Source organism: Montipora foliosa, chromosome 1 (genome assembly GCF_036669935.1).
Source record: "Montipora foliosa isolate CH-2021 chromosome 1, ASM3666993v2, whole genome shotgun sequence".
NCBI lineage: Eukaryota > Metazoa > Cnidaria > Anthozoa > Scleractinia > Acroporidae > Montipora > Montipora foliosa.
The window spans coordinates 43721716-43736715 of record NC_090869.1 but is presented as its reverse complement, the minus strand read 5'-3'; the positions used below and the strand labels follow the sequence as shown (position 1 = coordinate 43736715).

Here is a 15000-nt window from a genome sequence, read left to right as displayed (position 1 = left end):
CCTCTCACCACGACAACACAGAGCAAAATGTCCATAACTTTCACACTTTGCACACTTCTTTCCTTTTGCAACGCAGTACCTATCTCTTGCCAGGTGCCCCTCTCTTCCACAATTGTAGCACTTTCTCCTCTCAGCATTTGTCATTTGCTGCCGCTCCTTAACCACATTGATACTGTTTCTGTCGGCCAGTGGAGGGCTTGTTGTCATGTTTGATGCGTGTCGACCGGCTGCTTCCCATGCATGTGCCTGTTTTCTCAGTCGAACCATAAACTGGTCAGCCGTCTCCTCTTCCTTTGGTGCCAACTGTCGAAAAATGTGGCGCTCGTATGGGATGTTTTCCTCCACGTGAAAATAGGAAGCTAGTTTTCGAATCACTATTTTAAAAGCATTGTCACCTGTCTCAGGGATGGGACCTGAGGGTCTTGCAAATCTTTGCTCTCAGCATAGTACTCGAAGGCACACTTCCATTTACGCCACTTTTCCGCCACTTGCGAAGCAGATCCTAACAAATCCATGGGCAATAAACCTTTGTTGGCCATCCTCGTTGCCAATGTAATGTTCTTATAGATCACAAAGAAGCTAACCGAAACAATAATCTAAACATTCTCCTAGTTCACACTGTTCCTACACAATCACTCATCCTATGCCCACACGGTCACCGGGTTCCTGTGCTGGAGAGATCCCGGATGTTCACACAAACACTACAAACAGACAGTAGGCGAAATGACCGGTTACCGAATTGAATGGGAATTCCGTACAGCGTGACATTTTCATGACGTTTTCCTGTTAAAAGTGTCAGTTAATGGAAATTGGCGTTGAAAATCACGACACTTTTTTCAAATGTTCCCACAGATAAACCATACCCTCGATTTCAAGCAACGATTTTTGGAAAAAAGGTGCGGCTTATCCGCGGATTTTTGCATATTTATCGCAAGCTCTGAAAAAAGTTAAATCTTCAGTCTGTTAGGCAAAATTTGCTCATTCAAACAGTAAAGGGTTCTCTCTTTAGGACAAGATCTTTGTTCAAATGTCTTTAAAAGAAGTGTAGGTGAGAGAAAACAGCAAAAAGTTTATGGAAGAGAGAAGGTTAGGGAATTGAGTGCTTCAGAAATAACAAAAACTACATGCAGATAGATAATAAGCAGATAGATAGGTAGGTAGGTGGTTAGGTAGGTTATAAAATACTTCGCAACCAAAAGTTAAATTGCGTATTTAAATAATTTACAATATGTAAATTCATATAAAAATTAAGTGAAAAATTCACAATGTTAGGAGAGCTAATTAAGGATGGTGTTCTCGGAGAGAGTTTAGTTCCGTGTAAGTGCTTCATTATAGTTAAGGCTTGGACAGAGTATTGAAAGCGGCCTTTTCTGAATACGTTTCAATTCAATTTTAATGTACTTAAAGAGTCACGAAATACAGGAAGGGCCTAATCAAGCACAGATCGTATACAAGTGGTATAAAACAGGCTCAGTTCGTTACAAGGTACTTTGGCTCTTTTTAGCTGGATTAAAAAGTACAGTCTCTTCGAAGCTTTTTTAATGACCTCTTCAATGTGGTGGTTCCAGGATAGATCACTTGAAATAGTAATGCCTAACAACTTTGCACTGTTCACAACTTCTAGGTCTTTGCCTCCAACTTTAATTGGATCCAAAACTGGTTCCTGTTTGGCAAAAGATATTCGTAGCTCTTTACATTTGTCAGAGTTAAGTTGAAATCTATTTGAGTGAGACCAATTTTCTACTTGATCCGCGATAAATTGAGCACTACTTGTTTCGCCTTTAAAGATGACTTCTGATATTGTTGTGTCCTCCACAAACTTCCATATACTGTCACCGCAGAGAACAAGATCATTGATCATCATAACAAATAACCTACGGCCCTAATTTTGTTCCTTGGGGAACTCCCGATGGAACAGAGCCCCTACTCAGAGTAGCAGTTTTCGGCCAGCTTTGTTCTTTGCAAGCGGTTGCTAAGAACGTTAATGATCCAATTGATGATACTTTTGGGGATCTCTAAATTGCAGAGTTTGCTGACGAGAAGACTGTGATCTATAAGGTCAAAGACTTTTCGATAGTCCAAAGAATTGCCCTGACAGTAGCTCCATTTCCATCAGTGCTTGTGGCCCAATTGTGTATTATACTCAGTAAGGCAGTACTTGTAGAATTTAGGTACTGCTTCATACTGGTTAGTATCAAGAACTTTCAAAGCAGCTGGTTTAACAAAGTCACACACGATAATTTCCTCGGCAACTTTGGACAGACAAGGTGTTAGTGAGATGGGGCGCAGATCTTTCTTAAGGTCTTCTACAGGTTTTTTGTTGGGGAGTGGCGTAACATCAGCGCATTTCCATATCTTAGGTAATTGTTGTTCTTGGAACGACTTGTTGATGATGGTGGTAACAGGTAAGGCAAGAAGGTCTGCATGTTCCTTTAAGATCCAGTTCGAGATGCCATGTGGACCAGAGCCTTTGGTGGATTGAATTGTGAAAGTAGTTTGAAGATTCTTTCTTCCGATACCACTGGAAACGTTGAGTTGTTTTCCAGTGGTAAAGGTGGTAGTGGGGTGGCAAGTCTGTAATCCTCTAAGGGTTCCAAGAAGGCCTTGTTTATAACATTTGCAATGTCGATGGCTGGCAGACCTTGGACCTCATCCGCCTTAATCTTACTGAGTAAGTCTCCTGTGCGAGTACTCATACCGCTAATTCGCTTAACCTCTTTCCACCAGCCTTTGGGGTGTTCGCCTTTTAGCTTTAGAATTTTGGACTCATAATATTTGCCTTTTCAAGATTTCCTCTTGCGGTTGACTGTGTTCCTGTAAGATTTGAACGAGTGAAAATTTGACTTTAATTTCGGTGACATCCAAGGAACGTCGGCTGGGATGATGGATAGTTGATCTTCAATATGCAAATTTTCGAAGTATCCATCTTCCCTGGATGGCGAATGGTTTGGATTAGACTGTACTCTGACACTGTTTTCGGCGACAGTGGTCATGATGTTCGTCTTACGTTACGCAAGAGTGGTCCACCATTTGTTGACAGTGAAATTGATTTCAAAATTGATGGGTCTTTCTGCAGGTACCGGAAAGCATTGTGTTTTTGGTCGCTTGGGATTAGTCTTTATTTGGAGTTGTTTTGTTTCTGTGTTTTGTTTCTTTTGTTTTACGTAATTCGTGCTCCGGTACCTGCAAAAGCTGCCAAATTGATGGAGTGTAGCTCAGGGTCTTTTTCGAACTTTAAAGAACTTTAAAACTTATAGACGGAAAGGAAAGTCAAACTAGGAAAAAGCCAAAAAGGTCGAATATTATGCGCTAATGCAAGTGCTGCCATAGGGTGCTCATGCGTGAAGAGGTGCGATTAAATTTAATGTGAGCCTTATCATTATCTAGGAAGAGGTTTTTGCAATACTATAGACACTTACACCTTTGATCTGATGCTACAGTAGTGAAGAAAGAAATACAAGATGATTGACTGACATTCGGTGCGCCTTGACTAACTGTTACTAGTTTTTACTGCAATTGCAATGTTGTATCCCACCAGGATGGTTCGGATTTAACCAGTAAACACTCGGATTAAACCAACACACATTAACTCAACAGTTTAATGGCGGACAACGTGTTCGTAAGCAACCTCTTGCACGCATGCGCCAATGGACAATACACTACAATCCCTCCCTTGTTTGAAATAGATCCTGGACTGAAAACTAATGTGAAAATGGATCTCGTACAATGGGGAATTTTACAAACTAAAACGATTCTAGGTAACAACAATCTTTCTTAAAACAATAACTGGAACAAGAGCAAGAGAGTGAAATGTTCATAGTCCTCGCTGAGCTTATCCTTAAGGCATAGCATTATTCACTTCCCAATTGTGGTTGTCTGATGAAAATTCTGTTGCTAAGACATAACAAAGTCCTTAAACCGTGCTGGTAATGTTCTAGACCTGATAGGTCTGCATGCAGTGTCCTTGATAGAGTCGGGTTCTCCCGCATTCCCGACCACCGTCTGTGTATGAGTTTCTCCCGAATGTTCATCACTTTCATTTACACTTGGCTGTGCTTGATGTTCAGTAGAACTGTTCGAGATAGGAGGTGATAAAGACGTCTCGCATTCAGGCGCATTACTCCGCTCAAGGAATTTCTTTACGTGGGTAGAATTTCTCTTATACTGGACACCATCAGGTGATTCCACCACTACACTGTTGCCTGACTTGTCCAGTACACGGTATGGTTCCGGCCTGAAAGTTGGTGTCAACTTGTTTTTGCGCTCCTGTCTTAACAATACCGTGTCACCTTCTTTCACATCATTTTTGCGGGCACAGCGTTTTTCATCAGCATACAGCTTTCCTTTCTCTTTCAATTGGTTTCATTGTCTCTATCACATACTCCTTGGTCATCCACTGGGAATTCTTCAATCCCTGTTATACGGGTTCGCAACTTTCTGCGGAACAGGAGTTCTGCAGGGCTTACTCCAGTTGTGCTGTGAGGAGTCGTTCTGTACATTATTAGGAAAGAGCCAAGTTCTTCTTTCTAATTTCTCTTCTCTATTTGTGCAATCTTTATCCTCTTCAGTAGGGAGCAGTTAAGTCTTTCTACTTCTCCGTTGGCCTGAGGCCAAAATGGAGTCACTCGTCTCCCATACGAAACGAACGACCTCAACGCGGTGCTGCTTTAGCAACTAACCAGCGTTCCCCTTATATCTGCAGAAAGGTTGCATGATGGCTGCATTGATAGCACTTCGGGAGTTTCGAAAAAGACTGCGCGTAAGACATCGCAAAGACATCTCAAAGTCACTTAAGCGCTGCAGCGGGGCTGTGCACATGCTGCACTTGAAACGAACAACCTTTTAGCAGCGCTGCTTTTGTGACTCACCAACGCTGCTTAAGGAGACTGTTTGCTAAGCACTGCAGGACTTCTGAATGGTGGCTGCATCAGTGATTCATTAGCAACCCTTTCGTTGCAGATGTGTTGCAAGAAAGCTGCTTTAATAGTTTCTCGTTGCTTTAACGCTGCAGGGAGAATTTCGCGAGATGTGACGGATTTTTCCATCTTGGTCTAAGAAAAAGGTACCTTGAGAAGCCTTTTAATTTAATGGCCACAAACAACAAGCCAATCAATCAAAAAATGGGTACAAGCAAAAGTATCAAGAATATCAATTAAATTTATTTTGCATAGCGGAGGAGTTACAGGCAAGATATATAATGAGCTGTATAACGTACAAAAATATTCTACCCAGAGAGCTTCTTCACTGCAGCGCTGTTACATTAACTGATCATGATGCGAGTGGGATTTTTTAAGGCCGTCACGAAAGATGATATTGTTCTCTCAGCTATCTGATTTAATACATTGTACTTCTCTGATCATTTCATGTGTCTCTATTGGTAGCCCAAGCTCGATGTATGAGTATCCATACAGTACTATAAGCTTATTAATTAAGCGAGAGTAGAAATATAAGGATTTGTATGGGTAAAACGGTTTTCCTCAAAGTTCTGAAAATTATTGACGACTTAAATTAAAAAACACGTTACCTTGCTTCATTCTTATATTTATTTGGTTCTGGTACGGTTTCTGGATCGATTTAGAGCGATTTAGGTGGTTTTTGGTTCCTCTTCTTTCCCAAGGTTGGGCACCGAGACAAAGCTGCCGAACGGGAAGGCCATAAATTCGTTCCCAAGGCTTCGATTGCTTCGAAATTCCACGTAGATCACAGACGATTCCTCCGCTACCCATTCGTCTTATTTATTCGAGCCTCTTGTACACTGAGAAAGATTTAAGGGCCGCCAAACTCTGCAAACATTTGCTTTGAGAGCCATCAAGCTTTGTTCACAACTCTCTTTATCCAAACTGCTGGAAGATCGCTTAGCGACCCACCATGGGTCAATGGGCACAATGGTGACGAATCGTGGGTCTTATCGTGGGTCGCTGAAACTGACGCTCCATTCGTCCCGAAAATGCGAAATAATCGTGGTGTACTTTGCTGGCGTCGATTTCCCTTGACATATAAACCTTTTTGGTTCGATCAACGTGTTGGACTTATACATAAGCTGTGGCCATATAGTACGAGGTTTGAAATCACCATATTCTACAGAATACAACATTTTACTGAGAATGTGTTTGTGACTTGAGTTGAATTTTTTACCTTCAAGACTGGATATACATTACGTACGTACATTACGTTACGTTGATTATAGGTATCTTTCAGTTACATGTATAGCCTTGACGTTAAGGCAAATTAAGATGCACAAAGCTGCTTATTAAGCATTGCTTTCACGTTGTTAGACACTGCAAACTTTTACATACAATTACCTTTCAGCCGAAGCATTTGAGCAACAATTTACAGCGCTGCGGGAGCATTGCTTTCTAGCTCTTAAACATTCCAAACTTTTCCTCGAGAATATTTTCGGTTGCAGCTTTTAAGCAAGGATATACAGCGCTGCTTTACCATTGCTTTTTCGTTGTTATGCATTGCAACCTTTCTGCAGCGCTCGATATTCTGCTTCTGAAGCTTGGTCAACGCATGAATGTAGCATAAAGGACGCACAAGCACTGTGCAACCTAAAATATGAAGTTGCGCAGCGCTGCAAGAGCGTTGCGCTGTTCGTACGGGAGCTGTGTCCAATGCATTCTTCTTCAACAAATTTACAGAATTCTTCACTTATGAACTGCGGTCCATTGTGAGTGGTGATACTAACGGGCAGTCCATGGGTAAGGGATATCTTCCTCAGACTTGCAATGACCTTGTCGGCAGTTGTAGACCTCAAGACTTCTACTTCCATATAGCAACTGTAGTAGTCAACAACTACAAGGAGATGGTCTGCTTACGGCAGAGATGGCGTCATAAGGTCTGCTGAAATGTGTTGCCATGGACCTGAGGGCAGTTCCTGTTGGCTTAGGCATACTGACCATCTGGCAGGGATGACAGGTCTTACAAAACACCTCTGCATCTTTGTCACACCCTGGCCACGAGACTTTAGTGCGAAGTCTGCGCTTCATGGACACTATTCCTGGATGACCCTCGTGTGCAAGATGCAGAACGTGATCACGTAAACTAGAAGGGATGATGATCCATGTTCCTCGCAGTACTAATTTTCCTATAATGGAGAGTTCATTTCTGACGAGCAGGTATCGCTTGTTCTCAAGTTTGTGCCACACATTTTCTTACGTTCGACAGTTCCTTATCTGCATCTGAGGCACGCTCGATCTCTCAGGTAGACAGGGCTTGAGGAATTAAATTTTCCGCAACGAATCTGACATACTCTTCTGCCTCAGAACTAAGGTCTGTACTTGCTTTGTTTCTTGTAAGACGATACAGGGAATCTGCAATGTTTTCTTTCCCAGGTATGTGTCTGACAGTAAGACGATAGGGTTGGAGTCTCAACACCCAACGATTGACTCTCGCACTGGGTTGTGACTTCTTTGAGTAGATAAACTTTAGGGGCTTGCGATCTGTCAAGATTTCAAAATCATTTCCATACAAGTACATGTGTAGCCTTTCACATGCCCACACCATCCCCAGAGCCTCTTTCTCGGTCTGTGAATAACGTTTCTCCACATCGGCCAAGCTCCTGCTGGCATGGCAAATCACTCTTTCTTCACCATTTTGTTCTTGCACTAGGATAGCACCAAGGCCAACTGGGCTGGCGTCAGTTATGACACGGGTTTTTGCGGCACTGTCAAAGTAACCCAAGGTTTCTGTTTTGGCCAACCTCTTCTTTAGCTCATTAAACGCTACTTCTTTTTCTTTTCCCCAGGAGAAATGACCATCTTTTCTTGTGAGTCTCCTGAGAGGTTCTGATACCGTCGCGAGATCAGGGATAAACCTGACGACGCATAGCCTGTGCAACTGGCTTAACATTCTAATCGATGGGAATATCCAGCTGAAAATCCTTCAATTTTCCCAGCCCCTCAAACATGATTTGTACTTGTCAAAGATATCTTCCTCTTTCAAAACATTAGCTTAAACCTCCTCTCCAAGGCACAAGACATTCAGTTGTGTAGCTGTCTCTCTTCCTAGTAATGCTTGGCCTTTTCCTTCGATAACGATAAACTCTGCTTCTACAGTAACATTTCGTACAGTTACTGTTGCAACAAAACAACCAGCTGTTTTCAATGGTTCAGCACTTCTGTATGGGTACAGTTTCTTATTGGATTTCATAGACACACACTTCACTTTATTCTGCTTTACCTCTTCCCACAACTTGCTGTCAATCACATTACAGCTACAATCTTGGACAAAATTGTTGCAAAACTTTTGCAGCCACCCCCACCCCCCCCCCCCCCTGATCAATGTTGCTAGACGAAACAAAGCATGTCGAACCTGGGCTTACCAACATTGGTTGTAGGGGGGAGGGGGATCGGTAATAATGTGCGATATTGAGGACGTAGTGCGCAAAATAACCCCTGTTTTTAATATTCTCAACCCTTTTTGTCCAAGATTGTCTGGGGATCATTTTGCCCAAGAACACAAAACGCGTGTATGTATGAGTTCTGTAAGTACAAAAACGAGAATATATCATGTAGGCATGTAGGCATGTCGTCATGGTATTCGATTGACAATTAGAGTTAATTAACCCTAATAAAGAAAAACAATGTTACGTCATCATTGAGGTTCATTATCAAAACAACTGGAAATGGTACATAATAGTCATGTTGACGACGCTTTAGGAGCGTATATTTTATTACAGTGCAAGATCATAACGACAAAGCTAAAGATGTTGCTGAGGAAGTAGGAGTTTCATTAGTAACAATCTTTAGGATCAAGAAAGGTGTCCAAGGCCTTAAAAGGGAAGTTGTCACGCTGTTCGTTGGTAAAAGCCACAACAAAGGTGTGATCAGATGTGACCCATACGATAAACTATATGGACCCTTCTTTGAAAAATATGTCAGAGAACAGTTCTCTAAACGTTTTGGGAAAGCAAACAAGAATGTGGTATAACAGGAGCAAAATAGTAATAGAGAAAATTACTTCCGGTTACAAGAAACCCACTTCCTGTTTGTAAACCGTGCTTCTTCGAATACGAATTGTCACGAATTTTAAGTATAACTGCAAGGCATTATATTTATTTCCCCTACTGTTTTCTCAAGGCGTTGCTAATGAGTATAAACTATGCACAAAATCAATGAGATTTCTACATTTCTTACAAAAAGTGACGCATTTCAACGGTTAACACACCGGCTGGCTAAAACCAGACTGGTCATGAAAAATATTTCAAATCTGTTCAAATCACGTTAACCGACCAAAATTTCTCATTCCTTCGCCGTAAATCTGTGTCAGTTAAAGAACACACAAAATTAACCGTTGTTAACCGTGCAATTTCCTTATTGTGTGTAATCTTACAGAAATATATCTGGGATAATTTCATATCTGTATATACATGTTGATCAGTGTAAACCAAAGTGGGCAAACACAGCTAGGGCAAGACCGACTGGTTTTGATATAACTCCTTCATATTGTCCTCGTTATAGGACTCAGTAGGTCTCTTACTTCTTAATCGTACTAATGTATGAATTCCACGATGTAAAAGAACAGCAATTTGCAGTGCAGTAAAGTAAAGTTAACAGAACCCTATCTTATGTAAACAATTCACGTACATGGCTAATAATGCACTGCTGTAACAATGTTTGTTTCATGCAATGTTATTGTATGACAAGTAATCCTCGACAACTTACTGTGTATCAGCTATGAGAAGACGAGTTTTACATACTATAAACATATGAGAGTGTTCACACTCTCACATAGACAGATATTTGATAGTTTATACCAAATACAATCTTGGACAAAATTGTTGAGAAAACTCTGCTTTTGGACTAAACTCCAATCACGAGTATGAAAAATAAGCTCTCTTTTTGCCTCTTGGCTTCTTTTGACTAGGCTTATTACCATTTGGATCTTTCGCCTTTTTAGTTTTACAGCACTTTGCAAAATGGCCTACCTAGTGGCATTTCTGGCATTCTTTGTCCCTGGCGGGACATCGCTTGTCATCCAGAGTGTGTCCTGTCGCGTCACATCTGTAGCATCTCTTCCCTTCAGTTTTCTCCTGGATGGAATTTAATCCTTCTTTCAATGCTTCCTTGTCGTTTGGGTTCTGAAAAGCTCCTGCTTGCTTGTCGCTAGCTTCCATAGATCTTGCAGTATTTTGTAGCTGTTCTAAGGTCAGTTCTCCTCCTTTCTCCAGGAGTCTCCTTTGCAGACGAACAGACATACATTTTTCGACAACCTGATCACCAATATTTTCATCCATCGCATCGCCAAATTCGCAGTATTCGTTCCCGTTCATGGAGCCTTGTGATAAACTGATCGACACTTTCAGTAGATAACTGAGCCATAGTCCGAAATAGGTGTCTCTGGTAGGGGACATTGACTTGGGGCTTGAAGTATTGATCGAGTTGTTCCATCGCTACTGTGTAAATGGTTTCACCATCGCCAGGTTCTCGAGCTTCCAGAAACGTATAGTAAACATCTTGCATTTGTGGTCCTCCACAGTGAATAAGAGGAGCATTCTTTTGTGTTGCGTTTTTCACTCCTTTTCCAACAACGAATAATTCGAATGATCGCTTCCATTTCTTCCATCATGCTCCAACAGTTGTAGGATCCCCTTGAATGTCAAGGTTAGATATTCCACCTAAATCAGTGGTAATTGCGGCAGCCATTCTCAAACTACAATACAGATCATTCGATCAGTGTTCATCCTCGTCGCCAGTTGTTGTATCCCGCCCGGATGGTTCGGATTTAACCAGTAAACACTCGGATTAAACCAACACACATTAACTCAACAGTTTATTGGTGGACAACCTCTTGCGCGCATGCGCCAATGGGCAATAGATCGTTTTCACGTGACGTCATCATTTTCTAAAATCCAAAACTAAAGAGCCACGAAAGTTTTTATCCTTATCAGGCATAAGAGGCGGTAAATTTGTATCCATTTGCAATTTTAAAGCTCAATAGCGTGCTTCGTTTGAAAACCAGAGCATTTTGAATTTCTGAGTTATAGCGGTGCGTGACACGAGGCGACGATCAAGTTTATTGAGAAATATATATTTATCTCATGGTTTTGAGCCTTTTTAGAATTTAAAGCATTAGGAAAAGTGCTTAAGTAAATAGCTGTCTGTTCAGTACAGATGATCACTCGCCTAGATAGCCAAAGTAAGTAACAGATGTTGACACTATTTTCCGGCCGCCATATTGGTGCACCACAGATGTGCACCAATATGGCGTTTTCATACTGGGCTTTGTAAATTTCTGCGAAACATTTCAACGAATAACTGAAGTTTGGGGAAACGCACGGGCCTAAAACTTGGAGAAGTGTCTTCTTCATTTATCTTCTACAACATCACGAATTCTTGACTTTTTCCACTGGATAGTTTTCGATTTATTTTTTTATTGCGTGACAGTGAAAACGATCTATACACTACATGCAATACCCATTGTAATCAACACTGGTATTTCCACAACAAAGAAAACAGCAGACTAGCTCATACATACTAATTTTTGTTATTGTTACAGGCAAAGATGTTGGCAAGGAAAAGCAAGGTACTGCATTGTTGTTATCAAATAGTTTCCATGCTGCAGTGCATCAGATCTGGGAAATCTACAGTGAATTGCAGATGCTTTTAAAAGATGCAAACAGGGAGGATCAATAATACATACATGTACAGTGCAATAATAATTTATTGACCACTGTAGCAAATTATACTTTAGAAGATGTATACAGTACGATTTGTACAGGTTGATGGTTAAACACTATTTTTTTGCTGTTTTGTACTAGAGAAACGTTTGCATCAGACGTACATGATACTCAACTTAGTTGCCCTTGTAATTGTAAGGAGACCGAATGAGCCTGTCAGGGTTATTCTTAAGAGATGTGAGGCCTAGAAAACATCTTCAGTTTGCTGGTGTTTTACATGGTGGCTTGGGGCCAAGTCGCACTAGAGGACAAAACTGTTTACTTATGTCAAAAATCTGTCATCACAATGAAAAACCAAGTGCGACCGGTTTGTCCACGGAAGGACAAAATTTGGTCACAGACGGACAAACTTCAAAGATGCCGTCGACTACCTCTGGAGCAGGCCAAACTGAAACAAATCTTGGAAAACAATAGTGAGGGTGTCTTGATTCGGAAATGATTTGACAGGTGATATGTAGTAGAGTCTCTATGCTAAAGACTTCGTGGTAAAATTGATAACGTTCTCATTTGGCAACAACATGAATCCAGGCGCGGGCGACCAATATTTTCCGTATGAAATGGGGCAACAATTTCCTCAATATCCACCAGGATGGATCTGTCCGATGCCTATCCCTTACATATTCAACGATCGAGGAACTCCCAGCCCATCTCCTTCTACCACGAGTTCTGACTCGTTGCAAGAATCCTTTCAGTTCAGCAAAGACGGCTCAATGCCGGGATCATCCCAAACTTCTTTGCGCCGTACATCTTCGTCAGCCGAGAACATTTTGAGATCCCTCGTGTCGCGGTTTGTGGATCGCAAAAAGCGAGTAAAGGCGGTTTCGCAGGAAATTGCGCGAGGCTCACAGCATGGTGTGATGTTTTGTTCACATATTTTGTTCTCAAGTGCGACTGTAGCTTTCCGGACAATTTTTTTGTCACTGGCCGATTTCAAGTCAGATTTGTCCTGAACAAATTCCGAAATTGCCCTCTAGTGCGACTTGGCCCTTGGCATGCCAAAGTGTACAATGAATTTCGGCTCTTATCACATGCTCTTGATTAACTTGGGAAATACTTTCCTCAACAGGGGTGACGATCTCTGCTGGGAGCAGTAGCAAACCAAATCACTCCGTTCTGGGGCTAAATACTCTTAAAAGAGAGTTTTAAAAAACCATTTATCTTTAAAAGTCATGCTGAAGTTAAAAGGAGACGTGGTAGTTATTGTGCAGAAGGGGGAGTTTCTTGTCATGCCTTTCGTGTTTTCAAGGATGCCTGTTCTTCTTTCGAACAGGAGAAATTCTAATAACCCAAGGGGAGAACATTGGTGATTGCCCTACCTCGGGAAAGAAAAAACCATTAGCTTTTATTGTTTACTTGGTAGGGAAACTTTTGCATCAGAACTACAGTACCCTCTATTTTTTCGGTTCCTTTCAGGAAGAGGAGGAATGAGAAATGAAATCCGGGCAGCTAAGGTGTCTTTGATGAGACTAAAATTTAAGGCAACTGGAGATAATTCTATTCCTCAGGTTTGTTAGTCAACAGTTTGTCTTGAATTCCGCTTCAATAGAAATGAAACTTTTGTAATTGGGTGGGGATACTGAGAATGACTGATGTTGGCAACTGACTTTATACCTGAGCAGCAGTTGTGGTGAAGGTTTTGAAGAATTACAACAACAAAGGGGAATTTCATTAAATAGATTTTGGTTGTGCATTGATGTGAAATACAGTAATATTTAAGCACATACAGTGGTATCATTTGTCGCAGGGTGTGGCCATGTGTGGTGAAGATCATGACGTTTCAACGCATACTGCTAGGGCTTCTTTAGGAAAGGAGGTCGACTGGTGATTGCTGCATTTCTATATTATCGCTGCTGCAGTGATTTGTTCCTCAGCAATGTGATTTCCTATGCCTGTCCTGCTACAACTTGTGTTTCTTAATCATATTCATGCTTCGACTTAAAGTGCTACTATGACCAAAAAATCGACTTTATTTTTCCTTGGATTTCAAAACTATGTCAACTAAACAGTAAGTGACCTAAGTTTTAAGCCTTGGTTTAAAAAAGTCACCTGTTTATTTTAACTGGAATTTTCCTATTTCAGGGAGAGCCATTACTAACTTTGGAGTCTTGAAAGAGCTCGATCGAGGAGAAAATGACGTCAAAGACTCAATGGTTTAAGATTGCAATGTGTGTATACGCGCCTGGATTAATATGCAGCACAAGAGTTTCGGGCTTTCAGACTTTCAAACTCGTGTTTTGCATATATAATAAGCTGCGTTTACACGCTGAAATTTTAAGCTAGTGAGTCAGTGACGTCACTTTTCCCTAGATCCAACCCTCTGGTGTCCAATCGGTCAGTTTGGAACGTGAGTAATGGCGGACCTTGAAGTGCAAAACTTACGCTAAAAGTAAACAACCTTTAAAGTGCTACTATGACGAAATTTGCGTCTTCCCTATCTAAGCCATTTTGGCACATAAACACGTAGTCTGTACGAGAAGAAAAATGCTGTTTACCATTTTCAAATATCTCTTTTTCTTCTGGAGATATTCAAGTTTTTTTTATATTCAAATTAGCCAAGTGATGACATCATAAACCCAACCAAATTTTGATCAAGTATGATGGAGAAAGATATCTCAGCCAATTTGTATCAAAAATACTTGGTTCTTTGCAGTAAGATTCTAGTAGATGTGTTCCACAATATGAGCATACCATTTTTGTTACCATGGCAACATACTGGGTTCCAGACCTCCCTGATATTAAAGGCTTTGCAGGCCACCTTTGGCATTCTGTTTTAATATTTGCAAATGATGCCTCATCTGCATGATCCTGCCAGCATATAAAGATGTTACGTCGAGTTTGTGGCCTTGGTAAATGTATTTCTAGCCTGAGATCACCAAAATATTGAAATCAGGTTGGAGGAGACTAGAAAAGAGTGAGTTGCCATGGGAACCAATTTCTTTACAGTGGTAGGTGTGTTGCCTTCAGAACTATTAGCTCACCAAGTTTCAATGGTCTCTGTTGCAAATTGACCGAGATAGCTGTATTTATATTCTTGACGTTCTATTGGGTTGGGTGAATGACGTCATCAGCCTTCTCATTTGCATATTTTACACACTTTTCAAACTTAAATATCTCCGGAACCAATGCAGATATTTCCAAACGGTAAACAGCGTTTTTTTTATGTTTCATGGTACTCTATGTGATAAACAGAAAAACTCAAGGGATAAAAATTTGATCACAGTAGCACTTTAAATAAAAATCAAAGCTCAAAATTTTGCTAGTCAAGTGTGAAGCAATCACACTCTCAAAATCTGAAGGAAAAAAGGAAGTGATTTTTTTAT

The 15000-nt window shown here is 41.0% G+C and overlaps 1 protein-coding gene across 3 annotated transcripts in view; it reads left to right on the top strand.

The window, feature by feature from the left end:
* The window catches only part of LOC137999351 (AN1-type zinc finger protein 1-like), a 196580-nt gene that overhangs the window by 93612 nt on the left and 87968 nt on the right, over positions 1-15000 (top strand). For all 3 annotated transcript variants that reach the window (XM_068845179.1, XM_068845173.1, XM_068845184.1), the window contains 2 exons: positions 11500-11526; positions 13094-13185. In XM_068845179.1, coding sequence (XP_068701280.1) covers positions 11500-11526; positions 13094-13185 — 119 coding nt within the window. The remainder of the gene's footprint in view (positions 1-11499; positions 11527-13093; positions 13186-15000) is intronic.